General features: G+C 35.8%; 1 protein-coding gene across 1 annotated transcript; it reads right to left on the bottom strand.

Moving 5' to 3' along the window:
* Positions 1-2087: 2087 nt before the first annotated feature.
* On the bottom strand, positions 2088-3515 carry LOC120528753 (protein ZBED8-like). Its single transcript, XM_039752895.1, has 2 exons — positions 2981-3515; positions 2088-2800 (listed from the first exon to the last, which is right to left on the bottom strand). The coding sequence occupies exons 1-2, from the start codon at positions 3513-3515 to the stop codon at positions 2088-2090; spliced, it is 1248 nt and encodes a 415-aa protein (XP_039608829.1).
* Positions 3516-16732: the final 13217 nt, after the last annotated feature.

Genomic DNA, 16732 nt, shown 5'->3' on the forward strand with positions numbered 1-16732 from the left:
GAGTGTGAACAGCTGTCCTGTAATGGTCTGCTGTCTAGACAAACTAATAAAAATACCAGGCTCGCTGCATGAATAAAATTAAGATACATGAAAGTTTGTTTTCTGCATATTTTATTGATCTCAAGAGTGCTTCTCTTTCCATGGCTACAGTCACTATCTATTTTATATTTTCTGGAATCCAGTCTGTTGCTCATTTTGACCATGGCCATGCAGGTTAGTTTAAAATAAAAAAAAAAAAAAAAACATGAAGAATTGCATTTAAATTGTATCTGCTCTTGCTGAGAAATTAAAGTATATTAGAAGCTCATTTGGCCTAATAAAAACTTAGAAGTGTTAGTCTTACAAAAAGCATAAAATAACTTACCAAAGATGAATTGCTGGTTTGCTTAAATTATAATCTAGATTATCTGATTACTTGTGCTGGTCTGCCATGGGTTATAGTGTAAATCAGATTCAGAGACTACCAAGACTGAAAAATATCATTAATCTTTAGGTTTTGTTATTCATTTTTCAATTTCTTATTTTTCATAATTTTACAATAAAATCAGTGTAATTTAAATAATTATTGTTATGTATAAAATCTTTCCTGTTTTGTATAGCTTACAATGTAATAAAACATTTCAAATAAAAACAAATGCAGTGTGTACTTCATATTAATTTAATATTTATGAGGCAAGTCTGCATCCCACAAGCTCAACTACAAAATTAGCATACTGTATAATGTTAGGTTTGAACTTCTTACACTGTGTGCAATATTTATGTAACCTAATGTATTAGTTATCATTCATTTTACAATTCTATTTATGTCAATAGAGGGTAGTGAAGAGCCATAGCCTATCCCAGGAGTTGTGGGCACAAGGACATCTCTACAAAATATGCAACTCAATCAAAAAGCACACTTAAGTACTCATCCATAACTGGCCAATTTCGATTTATCAAGTAACCCTGATCATTAATCCCAATCTTGGGATCAACCTTGATGGCAGTGTAGACATATTATAAAAAATAACTCATACAGTATATTCTTTTTTAAAAGGAAGAATATTCTGACTAACAGGTTTTAGCCATTAATGTACACATATTTAAGACAGATGGTTTAGTTGATATTACTTTTAGTAGTTTGGAAAAAGCTACTGTAGTAAGTTACTACTTTAGTTAGTATATTAACATTGTACACCAGGTGTTTTGCATGTACATCAGAGGATCGATCGTCTTCCGGGTTCATTTGAGGTTTATGGGTTTGGGGGAGTTATCACTAACTGTGTCATCTCTCTTTTTCTCCACAAATCTGAGAAGATGTCCAATGAAGGCAGCTGTCTATTTGTGGATTGAGGAGATTGCAGGACAGAGCTCCTATCATATCTGACCCTCTCAAGAGAGCTGAGGAATGCAGCCTCAACATTTGCTTTATTTCTTCCTGTTCTGCACCATTGTGCACTTATTTTGCTTTTAAGGTGGTTTGGTTGGTACCCCAACATTTCTTTTTAGACTCAGTCATTCCCTCACCTGACTACACTGAATATATTTTGAAAATTATTAAACCTAAAAATCATGTAATTGTAGTAATATTAATAGACAGAATGAAAGTAAACCAGCTGCCACAAATGGTACTTGAGGTTAAATTGCAGTAATGCGGTACTCAGTTAGATCAGGGGTTCTTAACCTTTTGATGATTCCAGACCTCCAATGGATTGTCCAATATCCCCTTTACTTGACTGTCGAAAAAATCATCACCATTCCTTATATTAGTTGCCAGTATGATTTCCAAATATATCAACAGCTTGAATTTACTGTATTTTAGATATGGATAGCTAGTAAGAGAACATGAAATAAAATCATAAGCATTGATAACTTTATCATATTTATTTACAAAAAGCAAAATTAAAAAATGACAAATATACAAACAGCTAATACTATTATACAATATAACTTTGATTCACCTGTTTCAGATTATAAACCAATAACTTTACTTCTTACAGTTGAATATTACACAAAAGAAGAAAACATACTTAAATGTCAACCACATAACACAGACTTTCACTAATCTAGTGAGATATTTGCTGTTTTTGTGCAATCAAAACATGGAATCAGCATACAGTTACGGACAAAACTACTCGGATGTCATCTGACACATCAAGTCGATTTCTCCACTTTGATTTCAGATTTAATAAAGCAGAGAATCCTGTTTCACAGAGATACGTAGTTGTGAAGGGAGCCAAAACATTCATTGCCCTCATTTCCAAACTTGCGTAAGCTGGAATCTGCTCACACCAAAACTGCTGGACATCCATCCCAGCCCTTTTGAAATTAGTATTCATTTTTGGGTCTTCTTGGAAGTCAATGAAATCATCTTTTGCTGAATCGTTATTACTTAATCTCGATATATCAAACGAGAAAGGGTTTTGTATCCAAACGGATTCCATTGTAAGATCATCCATATCTGGAAAGTAACCCTCAAATTTTGTACTTAGAACTTCCAAATGATTTTTGACTTCTTGAAGTATTTCTACAGGTAGTGTTTTACCATCTCCAATAAGGATATTGTCAAGGATTGGAAAGTTTGCCAGGTTTCCACTTTCTATACGCCAGATAGGCAATTTCCTTGCAAATGCGACAACTTTTTCCCTGGATTGAACAATGTCCACATTCCTTCCCTGTATTGATATGTTCAAATCATTGAGGAGACTGAAAATATCAGCCAAATATCCCAGGCTAACAATAAAATGTTCATCTTCAAAATTATCAGCTAGGGGGGATTGTTGATGCTTGAGGAATTCGAGAATTTCATTCCGAAGTTCTACTACATGAACGAAAACACGGTCATGAATCAGCCAATGTACCTCTGTGTGGTACAGTAAAACACTGTGTTCCGCTCCAATTTCATCACAGAATTTTGAAATAATCGATGGTTCAGTGCACGTCCACAAATAAAGTTGACTGTTTGCACAAGTATTCACATCACTTCTTTAAGTTTCTTTACCAGAGCTTGGTGATGTAGAACACAGTGTGTACAGAGCACATGTGGAGCTTTCTTGTTGACCATAGCAACGAATCCAGATATTTTTGACAATCATGGTAGGAGCTCCATCTGTACAAATAGATCCTATCAAATCCCATGCCAACTCATGGCGATCAAAGAACGATTGGATCGGCTTGAATACGTCAAGTGCTTTGGTTGTTGTTTTGAGTTGTTCACAGAATAAAAACTCTTCCTTGATGTTATTTTTATGTACATAACGTACAAATACAAGCAATTGACTGTGGTTTGAAATGTCAGTTGATTCATCTGTCTTCATGCTGATTTTTGCAGGACTTTGTTTAATTTCGCTGACAACTTGGGTTATTATGTCCTGACTCATGTCTTTAATTCTCTGGTGTACGGTGTCATTGGACAAGGACACCTGACTGAATTGCTTCGTGGCATCCTCTCCCAGCACGATTTTTGCCATCTCCAGCGCACAAGGTTTCACGAGGGTCTCCCTAATCGTGTGGGGCTTCTTTTCTTTGGCAATCATGTATGAAATTTTTTAGGAGGCTTCCAAAAAAGGTTTTCCAGGAGCAGCAAACCCTTATGATGAAAGAGTTGCTTTCTGATCACAACAAACTGTTCTCAACTTAAAAGCATCAATCAATGTACCAACATGATTACTATGTTTGCTTTTGAGATGTTCCCTCAGTCCTGATGGCTTCAAATTTCCATTGCTCATTATCAAATTGCAAATCATGAATTGGGGTCTTTCAGTTCCATCTTGTTCTGTCTCACAGGTGAAGCCAAAACCAACATATGAATCATTCCACTTCCATTTTTAACAGAAAATATTTTGCAGAAAATCTCTAAAAGGAAAAAAGAAAAACTGCAAAAAACACTATATACACAACGGTAGTCAAATACAGACTGAGTCGCTGCCTTAATATACAATGCAAAATGCACTTCTAGAGTCTTCGAGATACGTACATTGCCAATAAACAAGTAAATACATGCTTTATTAAATTTAAATATTAAAATTAAAATATATTAAATTTAAAATTAAAGTTGTAGTAAATACATACGTGTAAAATTAAATACAAGCATTTGCAGAAAATGTCAAATGTTCTCAAAGATTCTATTGTGTCCCGTTCACGTACTACTAAAGTATAAATTAATACATTAAATAAAATAAATACCAGTACCCAGAGATTGTGTCCCATACCCCCAGCATTTGGTTCCCATACCCCGATACCCCCGGTTAAGAACCCCTGAGTTAGATTATTAAAAAGTATTTTTGTTTAGGTGTCTGGAATACTTTTTTGTTCATATTTACTTTGTGTTGCTCTAAGTAAAATGAGCAACCATTTATTTGACTGCCAATAAGTCAGGACACCAAAGCCAGACATCCTTACTACACACTATAGGTCTGATATATCTGACCTCATGCAAGGAACAAGTAGTTTTCCCAAATATACAAAACATTTTGTAGAAATTGTTAGAAGGCAATGTGAGAAAGCACTGCTTCAGTCTAGTAGGGAATCATACTTCCTTTATCTAAAAAACACCATATTGGAATGGTGTACATTCAAACATACTTGACTCATACCAGCTGCTTCACGTATCCTTCAGATATTTGGACACAATGGCTGCCAAAGTCATGAGACCATGCCCGTTAGGTTCCATAATATGGTGGCAAACTGGGATGAGCAGGAACAATGTAAGAGCATTACCTCAATAATGCAAAATGAAAAATAAAGAAAGTAAATAAAAATTTTATAAAAACCACACAAAATAAATCCAACACTACCAATTCTTTCATAGTGCTGCAGCACGGCTACAGCATGGATTCTGGATTTGATGTACATATTACATTAAATCAGGAATGGAAAAGGTACCTTTCTATCAAAGATTACTGGTTCACAGAAAAAAAATATGGCAGTTCTAATACAACTGAGTAATGTTTATCTGTGCTCTCAATAGTATGCAGCATTAAACAAAAGATCTATGGCTCAGCAAGTTTCAATTTTGTTCTGTATGATTACTGTACGTGGAATCCATCATATATATATAGGCAAATTTTTATGCTTTGAAGCAAAGATCCTGCTGTTTTCTCTCATAGTAAAAGTTTTTTACTACATTCATTTTCAGAAATATAAGTCTGAACTGAGTATACATTTACAACAGTTCTGTTTTATTTAATCTTTAAGATTCAATTACAGAAGCTTTAACTTTTCTGACCATATACAATTGATTTCTGGTTTTAAATTATTTCATTTTTTGATCTGAATGCAGATATGTCTATTTGTTATATTTGATATAATTAGTAAAGTGTTTTTATTTTAATTGTAACTGAAGTCACTTATCCACATACTGGATAAAAGGGACTGGCTTACACAACATAAACCCACCAGGCAAACTCAGATTTATAAATGCTTTATTGGAATGTGAATAATTTTTGTTACCATAGAAACAAATATAAAAAGTAGAAGGTGTTGCATACTGATGCAGTGGTTAATGCTGCTGCCTCACAGCTCCAGATTAATGAGTTCTGTTTCCAGCTGAGTCATTCCCTGAGCTCAGCTTGTGTATTGGAAGAAGTGACTTGAAAAACAGGTAAGCAGTATGAATTTAAACATAATGAATATTAAAGGTGCACCAGATGATCCATACCTGTCAGGAGTTTCTGGGTTTTGTATGTATTATATATTAGCACCATGTTTTGTTTTTGTTTTTTTGTTACTTCTTCTTTGTTTGGGGCTTTTGATTTTGCCGTATGTTGGAATCTGCATGCATGTGTAGCTGCTCATTGAAATGAGAAGTCATAGGCACTGCCTTGCATATTTATGCTTTCTCCCTTATCCTTTAAAAGAAAACATATACATTTTTGGTCTCTATTATTTTGTTTCTTTTAGTTTTAGGAATATATAGGACTTGCTTTGTCATGGTTTTCAGGAATTACAGTATCTAGTCAGTGAATTAATCTTTATATTAATTTGTTATTTTGTATTTAAGTCTGGCTCTATTTTATGCACAGCAGCCTTAATGCTTGTGTTCATTGCCAAGTCAAAAACTCATTAAGAAACAAAAACATTTTGGACATGAGCATCTGTAGGCTTTGTGCCCACGGAACCAAATTACCTGAAATTTTCTATAACATTTCAGTAATTATTTACCACTCTGGTGCAGATGTTTCTGATAATAAAATAGGTCATTACAATAGCAATTGATGAGAAGAATTATTAATTAATTATGGTATTTGAGGGTTCCTCTAGAGTACCCCTTTCTCTTGCACGATTTAGCTCAAAAACTAACATTGTCATTTCATAACAGGCTTAAATTTCGAGTATGGTATATTTCAATCTAGCCATTTTTGTTCTAGACCATCCTAAAGACATTGTGACACACAAAGACAGACACAGAGACAGACACACACCCATCATCAAGATAGCAATGTTTTTCGGTGTCAGGGGACCCTAAAACTTCACAATCCATTGAAAACTGGAGATCGAAATTTTTGATGAATCTAAAGCTTTCGCTCCACCCCCATAGATGATACGTTATGTTGGCGGGGGTGGTGGGGCAGTGCACAAAGCAAAAAAAAAAATGAAAAATTGTTTTGAATGTTGTTCTGTATTATCTGAATATGATTTAACAGCTGTTTGTTTCAGGAAGCTAAACTAGCATTAAAAGTTAAACTAAGTGTTTATTTTTTTTTCATTTAATGGTCAAGTGGGTTGTTCTTCCATTAACTCTTTTGAAGTTAGACTGAATCGGGGAGGTTTAAACAGAATTAAGTTTAAGTAGCATATTGTGTCTCCAAAATATAGATTAAAAAAGGGTCATTTACAGAATCGTCTTATATGAAGGAAAACAACTATAACCATGCAAATCTGTCATAAACATTCAAATATTGTGAAGAAAGCAGTCAACAAAATCAAGCCTGAAATTAAGAACAGACAAAGTTCGATTTCAAAATTCCTTCTCCAAACTTGTGTGTCTTGCATGTTTTCAAATCTTATCAGCCTTAGTGACTGACTTTTAAGCCTTGCCAGTAAACTGTTGGGATCAGTTGCAGCGTGCTGTCAGTTCAGGATACTCCTTTGTTGATCTGGTCTTCTTATATATAAAGGTCTAAGTGTGGAAGAGTGTGTGTGGCCCAGAAGTGCAAGGCTACAGCAATGAAGCTCAAAGAGCTGGCAAGTGGCCCCAAGTTAACAAGACAGAAGAAGAAAGAAGTGTGTGGCTACAGCATGAAGCTGAAAGAGCCAGCAAAGCGGCCTCAAGTTAATGAGTCGGAGACAAACTCTCTTACCCGCTGATAGACAAGGGGACCGAACACGTCTGCTTAACAAAACCACCAACTCTGCATTTCAATTTTTTTCTATAAGCCCGGGCTTTTTACAGCATGGGCTTACACAGCTAGTAGTACATATTTATAGTAACAAGACTAACTTTAGTGTTAAGTGCCGTTGCAGTGTGCCCCAGAGCTGCAGACTGGAAGCAGACCAAGACTAAGACTAAGTGTAGTTACAGTGTGATTTTTAGAGTGGGAGTAGGGAAAAAAACATTTTGTACTAAATTAGACCACCTCGTTAGCAGATTTACCAGACTTTGTGAGATGGGTAACGTTACAAATTGAATTCCGTACACTTCAGACAGACTGTTACAGACATGAATAAGCACTTATATATCCATCCATTTTCCAACCCGCTGAATCCAAACACAGGGTCACAGGGGTCTGCTGGAGCCAGTCCCAGCTAGAAATTATATACCGTTTTAAAAATTATGGAAACCATATATTATGTTTGTATTCATTGTGACGTATAGCATGATACCAACTCAAACATATTAAACTCAATGCTACCGAAGTGATGCATGGAAATATTTATCTTGCTGTACCTGAGCCAGAATTCAAGTGTCATAACAAAGGGTCTGAATACCAGTGTTTTATCTTTAATATAGTTTCACTTTGTCATTCTGGGGTATTGTGTGTTGCTTGGTGTGGGGAAAAAAATTAATCTAAATTATTTTACTATAAGGCTGCATCACAGGCAAATGTGAAAACATGACTCTGAATAATTTTTAAATGCACTACAGTATATATTATATATACTGTATTTATACTGTGTATATAATTTTATAGAGTAAGTTCAATTTTGAAAATTCACTTTTGCTTCTTTTAGTTTTAAAATCTTTGGTTCATGCCTGTTATTTTGGTAGTCTTTATCATTTATTTACTTACTTAGTGACCTTGGCTGCCTAAAGGAATTCTCACCATCTGTTACATTGTGGTGTTCTGTACTATTTTAATCTTATAAGAAAAGGAAAACTGTGTATACTATGCATGTTGTATGAAATCATAATGTTTGGTCATGCAGAAATAAATGCTGATGGTGCGAAAAGCTTTAGTGTTATTTGGCCTCAATTGAAAGTGACTAAACCTTAGTAGCTGGCACAAAGCTAAGCAGCTGTTTTTCCGTCTGATCCTACTGGATCCCTTGCAGCAGTTTCCAGTCCCTGTACTGAACTGCCAAAGCAATCTGACAGACTGTAGTGATTTGGTGTCCCAGCACATTAAAGTAAATAATGAGACCTAGGGCTGGACACTGACCTGTAATCTAACCAGCTCCAGGGAAGTTTTTTTTTTCTTTACACTAATAGCTAATGAGTGTCCTGACACAATTTTTGACGGACTTAAAATGTAAGTATTTATTTTGGCAATCTTCTGAAGCTGGACCATGACATTGTTGTAAATACAATGCAATGCAGTATTTTATAAACAAGGTGATATGATTCTTTTCATGCTCATAAACTGTTTTAGAGTCTACTTGTGGCTCTAATATAAGTGTAAATTCAGGTCTACCTCTTTCAGGTATTCTTATTTTTTTTGTGTGCTCTTTGTCATGCCAAATAGGTATACCTTGATCCTTTGTTTATTGGCACTTTTCTTGTTCATGTATTTCTTGAAAATGTGAGTTTTTCTTAGATAAGGTATTCTTTATTTTGGTTTAACACAGCATTATGGTTTAGATTATTGCTCTAAAGATCTCTTCAATAACTACTGCTTGCTTATGTACATTTCTATTAACATTAGGACTGGGATTGGCATTCACCTAATGAAATTAATGAAAGGTCTTAAAGGTGGTTTGTTGCCACCTCCATTATATGTTAAGGGTGGGATAACCTGCTCCTGTTAGGTGTTGCCACATCAGGTCATATCTATCCTCGTCACAGCCAATGCAAATTTTAGCATCTTTAATTCTGCCACCTCCAGCTCTGTCTCCTGCTTTCTGGTCAGTGCCACTGTCTCCAACCCATATAACATAGCTGTTCTCACTACCATCCTGTAGAACTTCCCTTTCACTCTTGCTGACAACCGTCTGTCACAAATTACTCCTGACACTCTTCTCCACCCATTCCACCCTGCCTGCACTGTCTTTTTCACCTCTCTTCCACAATTCCCATTACTCTGTACTGTTGATCCTAAGTATTCAAACACATCCACCTTCACCAACTGTACTCCATGCATCCTCACCATTCCACTGATGTTCCTCTCATTCACACACATTTATTCTGTCTTGTTTTTATTGACCTTCATTCCTCTCCTCTTTAGAGCATATCTTTAACTCTCCAGGGTCTCCTAAACCTGCTCCCTACTCTCACTACAGATCACAATGTCATCAGCAAACATCATAGTCCAAGGGGACTCCTGTTTAATCTTGTCTGTCAACCTGTCCATCACCATTGCAAATAAGAAAGGACTCAGAGCCTATCCCTGATGTAATTGCATCTCCATGTTGAATGCATCAGTCACTCCTACTGCAGACCTCACCACTGCCACACTTCCCTTGTACATATCCTGTAAAACTCTTACATACATCTCTGCCACTCCCAACTTTCTCATACAATACCACTACTCCTGTCAATGTACCCTGTCATATGCTTTCTCCAGGTCCACAAAGACTCCTTCTGACCTTCTCAATACTTCTCTATCAACACCCACAGAGCAAACATTGCATCTGTTGTGCTCTTTCTTGGCATGAAACCATACTGCTGCCCACTAATCATCACTTGGTGCTTGGTGTGTGTGCCCTGCGGTGGGCTGGCGCCCTGCCCGGGGTTTGTTTCCTGCCTTGCTCCCTGTGTTGGCTGGGATTGGCTCCAGCAGACCCCGTGACCCTGTAGTTAGGATATAGCGGGTTGGATAATGGATGGATGGATGGATTATTTAGATGGTATTGTACTCAAATTGCCAATAACCATCTTAGCAATATCTGTCCTACCTACTTTTTTAACCAGTTTATTGTCACATAGAAAAGTTTGTTAGTGCCTTTGCAGTTCCAATTTGGCTTACCTTGAGGTGCTGATATTTTCACTTACCCCTGACAGTTGACTAGAACAGTCAATTTACTATGTAAATCAAACCTTTCAGTGTATTTAGATATTTAAAACTAGTGCAACAGGCCATCATTAAAATTACACATTTTCTCAGTTACAACAGCTAACACAGACTTATAGGTTAAAATATTTACCCCAAGCTTTAGACAGTGTATCAAAATAAAAAATCAAAAGAGTCAATTTATATTATGCTTTTAAGTTAACAATATATAAACTAAATCCTGTTTTTCTGTTTTGTCACTTTGTGATCAGTAGTGTTGAAAATGTTAAATGAGCTTTGTTATTTTTCAATGCATATTAGTGCCTGACTCTTTGTAAGTGCAGTCCTCAATTCAAAATGGACAGTTGGGACTACCGTGACCATGGCATTTGGTCAGGTTGTTTATTTTCAAATGTGTGAAGTCATAGTGGCTGTACTGCACTAATTTTAAGTGGCCAAACTGCTAGCCTCACACATTTTAGCCAGATATTATACGTAACTGGTACAGTAATCCCTCCTCGATCGCGGGGGTTGCGTTCCAGAAAACCCCGCGATAGATGAAAATCTGCGAGGTACAAACCATATGTTTGTATGGTTATTTTTATATATTTTAAGCCCTTATAAACTCTCCCACACCGTTAACATTATTAGAGCCCTCTAGACATGAAATAACACCATTTAGTCAAAAGTTTAAACTGTGCTCCATGACAAGACAGAGATGACAGTTCTTTCTCACAATTAAAAGAATGCAAATATATCTTCTCTTCAAAGGAATGCGTGTCAGGAGCAGAGAATGTCAGAGAGAGAGAGAGAGAAAGCGAGAGAAAAGCAAACAATCAAAAAATCAATATGTGCTTTTGGGATTTTAAGTATGCCAAAGCACCGCGATAAATCAGCAATTTTTAGAAGAGCGTCCGTATCCTCTAGGCAAACAGCCCCTCTGCTCACACCCCCTCCGTCAGGAGCAGAGAGAGTGAGAGAGACAGAGAAAAGCAAACAATAAAGCACCGCGCGGGAAGCATATCGTATATCATCGAGGAGTTTTAGTTAATACGTAATACATGCTCTGATTGGGTAGCTTCTAAGCCATCCGCCAATAGCGTCCCTTGTATGAAATCAACTGGGCAAACAAACTGAGGAAGCATGTTCCATTAATTAAAAGACCCATTGTCCACAGAAATCTGCAAACCAGTGAAAAATCTGTGATATATATTTAGATATGCTTACATTTAAAATCTGCGATGGAGTGAAGCCGCGAAAGTTGAAGCGCGATATAGCGAGGGATCACTGTATTTTAAAAATACCTCTCACATTATTTATGCTTCCTTGTCAGAATTGTAAGTAAGAGGTGCTGCCTTTATTTGCAAGTGTAGGTTGTGCTTGTGTCTTTCATTTTGTTAAGGAGAATATAATTGTGTAAGTATGCAGGGGACAACAGAGAGAAGTCTGATGCATTAAAGTAGGAGTGGGAACTAAATGCAGTGTGTTAATTTAGGCTCAAAATGAAATAATGCTTTAAATGTGTTTGCATTTTACTATGTTTATTACTTAAATACTGCTTTAGACTTTAGCAGTAAAGAAAGAATATAAACAAAAGCATATAAGACTTCTACAGCTAATGCACTTATCAACTGAAAAAGCATTTAGCCATAAAGAATTAATAATTTAAAATATTAGTGCTGGTTAAAGCATAATCTTAACTCTAAAAATCCTATAATTATTTTTTCCTTATTCTGGTGTACTGTCATGCCCAAGATACTTGTTTCTTGTTGTATTTAGCAATTTTAATAAAACAAGAAAAGAAAATCTTCACTAGGCACCATCACTTCGTTTGAGCTGATATTATGGAGAGTTTTTCATTCGAGACTTCAACTCAATTTTTATTAAAAAAAAAACAATCTTAATTAGGAATTACAGTCTCACTTTAATATTCTCTGATACTGGGAAACTGCAATCATTGTGCTTTTAGACTAAATCATCATTATCATCATCATGGATCCTGCAGAATTATTTCAACTAAATAGCAAATCACATGCTCAAGTGCTCCAATGGAAATTAAGACAAAGTGCATTTAAGAAAGAAGCCAGGAAACACTTCTTCATGCAAAGACTCGTGGAACTCTGCAGCAAAAACTGCCAAGTCATGCAGTTGAAGCAGAAACCTAGAAAACTTTTGAAAGTTTCTGAATGAGATGTGTAATGCGTGAGCATCAGTGGATCATCTGCCTGACTCTTCTGAAGTATGTACTACAACCCTGGGTTGAGAAGGGGTGGTGTTTCTAACCTTATCCTCTGCTATTTCCTCTACAGGGCTGAGAAGATGCCCACTGACGGCAACTCACTCTGTCCCTTCTGGTCCCTCAGATATACACCCTGCAGTTCCTGGAATGAGGCATTTATCGATACGAGAGCATACCGCAGGATGGAGCTTCTTCACACTGTGACAAAAGCAGACTTGCTTAGCCGTGGAATGGTTCCTATGCCAAGGAAACCCTGATTTTAATTTGTTTAGGTGCCTTCAAGTGCACCTTTCATTAATAAATTTGCAATCCTTCCATTGAACACAAATACTAAGACAACTTACAGTAGCTAATATGTTGCCTAAGATGTACAGTATAAGACATCATATGTTCTAAGGAGAACTTTTTTTTTGCACACCTTTGTTTTTATTTGGTTTAATTTTTTCAAGTTCATATTTTAACAGAAACCAAACAATTTCAGAGATATTCATTTCCTATCTCAAAGACTGCCAGGATGTATTCAGTAAGGTAGAAAAATGTAGCCTTCTTCCACACTGTAAATATACAGTATTTGTCAGTTCAATTATTACTTGGTACAGACACCTAAGGATTGTTTATACCAGTCATTCTCAAGCTGTGGTGGTATGTGAGAAGTTATGAAGTGATTTGTGCCCTATCACAAAAAAAGCATGAAAGAAGCTGTCGCAGTAGTAGTTACACCTCAAGAAGCATACAAATTGTGATGCATTTTCAAGGCAAGAAAACTTTAATTGCAAACACTTTACCCGTTTATGTAATTGATGCAGAAGAAGAAAAAAAAACTGATTCGTGCTTGCTTTGAAAAAGCGATAATGTGACCCAGTCAGCTGTCACAGGCAGTCATTTTAATATGTAGTGTCAAGCATTGGAATGAAGGAGTTGAAATGATGGAGAGACTTTAATAACACAATACAAAGCTCTGATAAATGAATGAAGGCTTTGCATTCATGTTCTGACTGCAACATACTGTAACTACAGCTATTTGTACAACCACCCATCAATTTTATATCTCATTTACTGTATACTGTTCAGGATCATTAAGAGTGGGTGCCTATTTTGGCAGCATTAGTCACAAGGCACGGTCCATTGGACATTTCACCAACCCCGCACGTAGCCCTCTACGACAGTGCAAAAAGGAGCTGCTCCATATGTTTATTTCAAAATAAAATTATTTAGTGCTTCAAAATATCCAGTTTGCAAAGACAATTGTGTCTTAGCTTGTAAAGTTTTGAAGAACAAGGTAAATCTGTAACAATATGACATGTAAGCATAGAAGAGCATAATCAGGGAGATGTGCAGTTAGTGGGACTGCTAAAACAAAATACTTAATTGTTAAAATGTTCATTACTATAAAAAATAAAATATGCAAAGCATGGTGAAAGCACAAAAAGCCCATATTTGGACAATACAGGCAAAGATGGGACAAACTGGAGGCTTCGTCCCATTGGAATAATACAGAAGCTTAAATAATAACAATGGCTGTTTTATAGGAATTCTAAAATACTCTTAAATTCAACTTAATAATAATAATAATACACATTTCAATCAGATAGTTAGTCTTAAAGTTGCAACAAATATCAAAGAGGAAAATTAAAACATTAGGAGTTTATGACATTAGAAACCTGAATTAACTTGTTTTATTCTTTAAATACTACTCTTGCAAATGTTTTATTAACCAGCTAATGTCTGCTTCATACACTGGTGTAATCTCATCTGTGCAAATGTTATAATCTGACAAAGTGAATTCTGACAAAGTGTGCTGTTATAAAAGCAGCTTTTCAGAGATTGTGTAAATGAAAATACGTATTCTCAATTTTCTGGTATTCACCTGAATTCACTAATCACATATTAATCTAATAGTAATAAGCATAATCAAGATTCAGTAAGATGAATATCTCAAACTGATATATTTAAAGAACCAAAAAAATAGGAAACAAAATAACAGTTTATAAAAATGTATACAAAGTGTGCACAGTAATAATAATCAAGCAGGTGAAATTATTTCACACATGTACTAGAAAAACAAAGTAAAAAATGAAACAGTATTACAAGAATGTGAAAAAGAAGATTAATATATGTATGTATAGATATATAGCATCACATACAGTAAATAGGGGAAAACCGAGAAATAGTAATATGGTCAAATAAAAGAATACAACATACGTATACATAATTTGCAGACAAATATGAATAAAACGTGAAAATAAAGGTATGAAACAAAGACTAGCAATAAAAGATTGCATATTAAAGAAAAAATATTTTTCAGCTGTTCACTAATGTTTGTATAAATTGTATATATCCCTTGGCATTAAATCCCAGCAAGTGCCAAAAATGCAGAAATCCATACACAAAAAAGCTTTTAAAATATCAAGGAAGGGGCCAATGCATTTCAAGGGCAACAAGTCTCTAAGAAAAATAAATTGAAATTGTATGAAAAGTAATCACCTGTTTTATACATTTTCATCACCAAAACATCACAAAAAGAAATAGTCTTCAAGCTGAAAATGAGAGTACATTTTGAGAATCATATTTAACAATACTGTGTCATTAAAAAGGAGTAAATAATCAACATCTCCATTTCTGATTAGATTAATGTCATCAATATATCACATCCATTACAATAATATGTTTTGAAAAGACATTGCCAAAATCATAAAGAAATTGATTTTCAATATTACATAAATACAAATTAGTGATGCTGGAACTAAAAGCTGTGTCCATTGCTATACCATTGTGGCAGCAAAAACATTTTTTACCGAAGATAATTCCAATTTAGCGAAACATTAGTAAGTTTACAGATCAAGTCAATGAAACTTAAATGGTAAGCCAAAGACTGTAATAGGGTGTTGCAACTAATGTGCTGAGCAGCACTCTTTAAGATGCTTGTATACAGAGATTCTATATCCAGGGTGGCCATAATTAATCCTTCTACACAGGAGCAGGAAAAAAGGAAAGCGAGACAAATGAAGGTATGTATAAATCAATGAATTGTTTCAGTGGTTGTAAAATTGAGTTGTTCACTGATTCTATAGGTCTTCCAGGAGGATTACTGAGATTCTTGCGTATCTTTGGTAATAGATAAAAAAACAGGTAAATGGAGATCTGGATTTAATAAAGATTTTTTGTCTAGGCATCAACAGGACATGTAAAGATTATGATGGATTTGATGACGGCATTAAAGTAAGGGGTGGGGTCCTTTTTTAATAATTCATAGCATGAGGCGTCATTCAGTTGTCGTAATCCATCATTGCTCTAAGCAGAGGTGTACATTGCCACAATAGGTCCACCTTTGTCTGCAAAGCTAATAATAATGTTGGAATTTTGGGCTAAACTTTATAAATCATTACATTCATTGTGAGTTAAACTGAAAAAAGTCTTCTTTCTATGTGATATAACATTGGGCACATCTCTTGATACTAATTTTCAGAAAATGGGGAGGGGGGATGGAGACATACTGTATGTGGAAGTGCAAGTGACTGTGACCTTTTTCATTTTTGAAAAAACACATAAGTGAACCTTTCTTCTTCTTCTTTCGGCTGCTCCCATTAGGGGTTGCCACAGTGGATCATCACATAAGTGAACCTTTCTTCTTCTTCTTTCGGCTGCTCCCATTAGGGGTCACCACAGCGGATCATCTTCTTCCATATCTTTCTGTCCTCTGCATCTTGTTCTGTTACACCCATCACCTGCATGTCCTCTCTCACCACATCCATAAACCTTCTCTTAATCCTTCCTCTTTTTCTCTTGCCTGGCAGCTCTCTCCTTAGCATCCTTCTCCTAATATACTCAGCATCGCTCCTCTCCACATGCCCAAACCAACGCAATCTCGCCTCTCTGACTTTGTCTCTCAACCGTCCAACATGAGTTGACCCTCAAATATATACATTTCTAATTCTATCCATCCTTGTCACACCCAATGCAAATCTGAGCATCTTTAACTCTGCTACCTCCAGCTCTGTCCCTTGCTTTCTGGTCAGTGCCACCGTCTCCAACCCATGTAACATAGCTGGTCCCACTACCATTCTGTAGAACTTCCCTTTCACTTTTGCTGATATCCATCTGTCACAAATCACTCCTGACACTCTTCTCTACCCATTCCACCCTGCCT

This window comes from Polypterus senegalus, chromosome 4 (assembly GCF_016835505.1).
Source record: "Polypterus senegalus isolate Bchr_013 chromosome 4, ASM1683550v1, whole genome shotgun sequence".
NCBI classification, from domain to species: domain Eukaryota; kingdom Metazoa; phylum Chordata; class Cladistia; order Polypteriformes; family Polypteridae; genus Polypterus; species Polypterus senegalus.

Bases quoted from the DNA above. Each gene is read 5' to 3' on its own strand.
- LOC120528753 (XM_039752895.1), bottom strand. From the start codon at position 3,515: ATGATTGCCAAAGAAAAGAAGCCCCACACGATTAGGGAGACCCTCGTG. The intron at 2,801-2,980 runs GTAAAGAAACTT...TCGTTCATGTAG, and splicing joins TTCTACATCACCAAGCTCTG to TAGAACTTCGGAATGAAATT.